Genomic DNA, 1060 nt, shown 5'->3' with positions numbered 1-1060 from the left:
ATATCAATATAAAAGGAGCTTCTATCATACATTATTGTACCTAAGGCTGTATTATCAAAATATTATCTTATTAATTATGTTTTATATGCATCTTGACAATTATGATACTGCGCTTGCCCTTTAATTCTAATGTAAGTATTAATGTAATTTTCTATACTGGTGTCTTCTTTTATAAAAAACAGACAAGTTAAAGATACTATAAATAATCTTATGGAAAATTCTTTTCTATATATACCAATTGGGGAATATGTTATTATATCTATATTTGTAAATAACAAATTTTATGTGTGATGCTTTTCAAAATTTAAAATAGATAAATAAATTAAAATATACACAGAGCTATATATTATATTGATATGTATCATTTAAATTTTTCATATACATTAAAAGGAAGTAGTTCTTTTGTTGTACATAAGGTTTTAATTTTTGATTTCTCTTAATAAATAATCCAAAATATTACCTAATATATCTACATATTAATAAGAATTAAACATAAATCTAAATTCATAATATCACTGTTTAATCTACAATTTTTGAAAATACATATTTGGGGGGTAAACATTATATTTAATGGATAATATTATAATAGACGTACGGTCATATAGTTTTTTTAGCACAAGTATTTTATATAAATATATATAGATAAAAACATTTGCATCATGTATGATGATTATCGTAAAATCAGTCATATACCTTTAAAAGTGGTAATGTTTTGCTTTTTTTTCACTAAAATCATCGTTTATTATACAAATATTATATAATTATTTTTTTTTTGTACATAATAACGAATAAACTGTAAAATGTATAAATTCATGTGCCATTCTATATTATTAGTTTTTTGACAAGACTATAATTAAAAGTGATAAAAAACTTCCATCAGAACAACGTAATATCGACATAATAAGGGGAATTAAATTTGGAGAACTTTTACAATATATAGGAGCTAAAAAAGAGAATGAAATTATTTTATGGCTAAATAATCATGAGAGAAAATTGAATGAACATTTAAAAATAAAACATAATGATTTGGAAACACAAGAAGGTGTTCAATACTGTAGAC

General features: G+C 21.9%; 1 protein-coding gene across 1 annotated transcript; it reads left to right on the top strand.

Moving 5' to 3' along the window:
- Nucleotides 1-834: 834 nt before the first annotated feature.
- On the top strand, nt 835-1053 carry PCYB_005020 (hypothetical protein; the record flags this gene model as incomplete). The annotated part of the gene is made up of 1 exon (XM_004227923.1): nt 835-1053. A coding segment is annotated over one exon (219 nt), but the record flags the coding sequence as incomplete, so codon positions are not given.
- Nucleotides 1054-1060: the final 7 nt, after the last annotated feature.

The sequence above is a fragment of the Plasmodium cynomolgi genome, assembly GCF_000321355.1.
Source record: "Plasmodium cynomolgi strain B DNA, scaffold: 0641, whole genome shotgun sequence".
Taxonomy (NCBI): Eukaryota; Apicomplexa; class Aconoidasida; order Haemosporida; family Plasmodiidae; genus Plasmodium; species Plasmodium cynomolgi.
The sequence above is the reverse complement of the archived record's forward strand: the minus strand, read 5'-3'. Positions and strand labels throughout refer to the sequence as shown.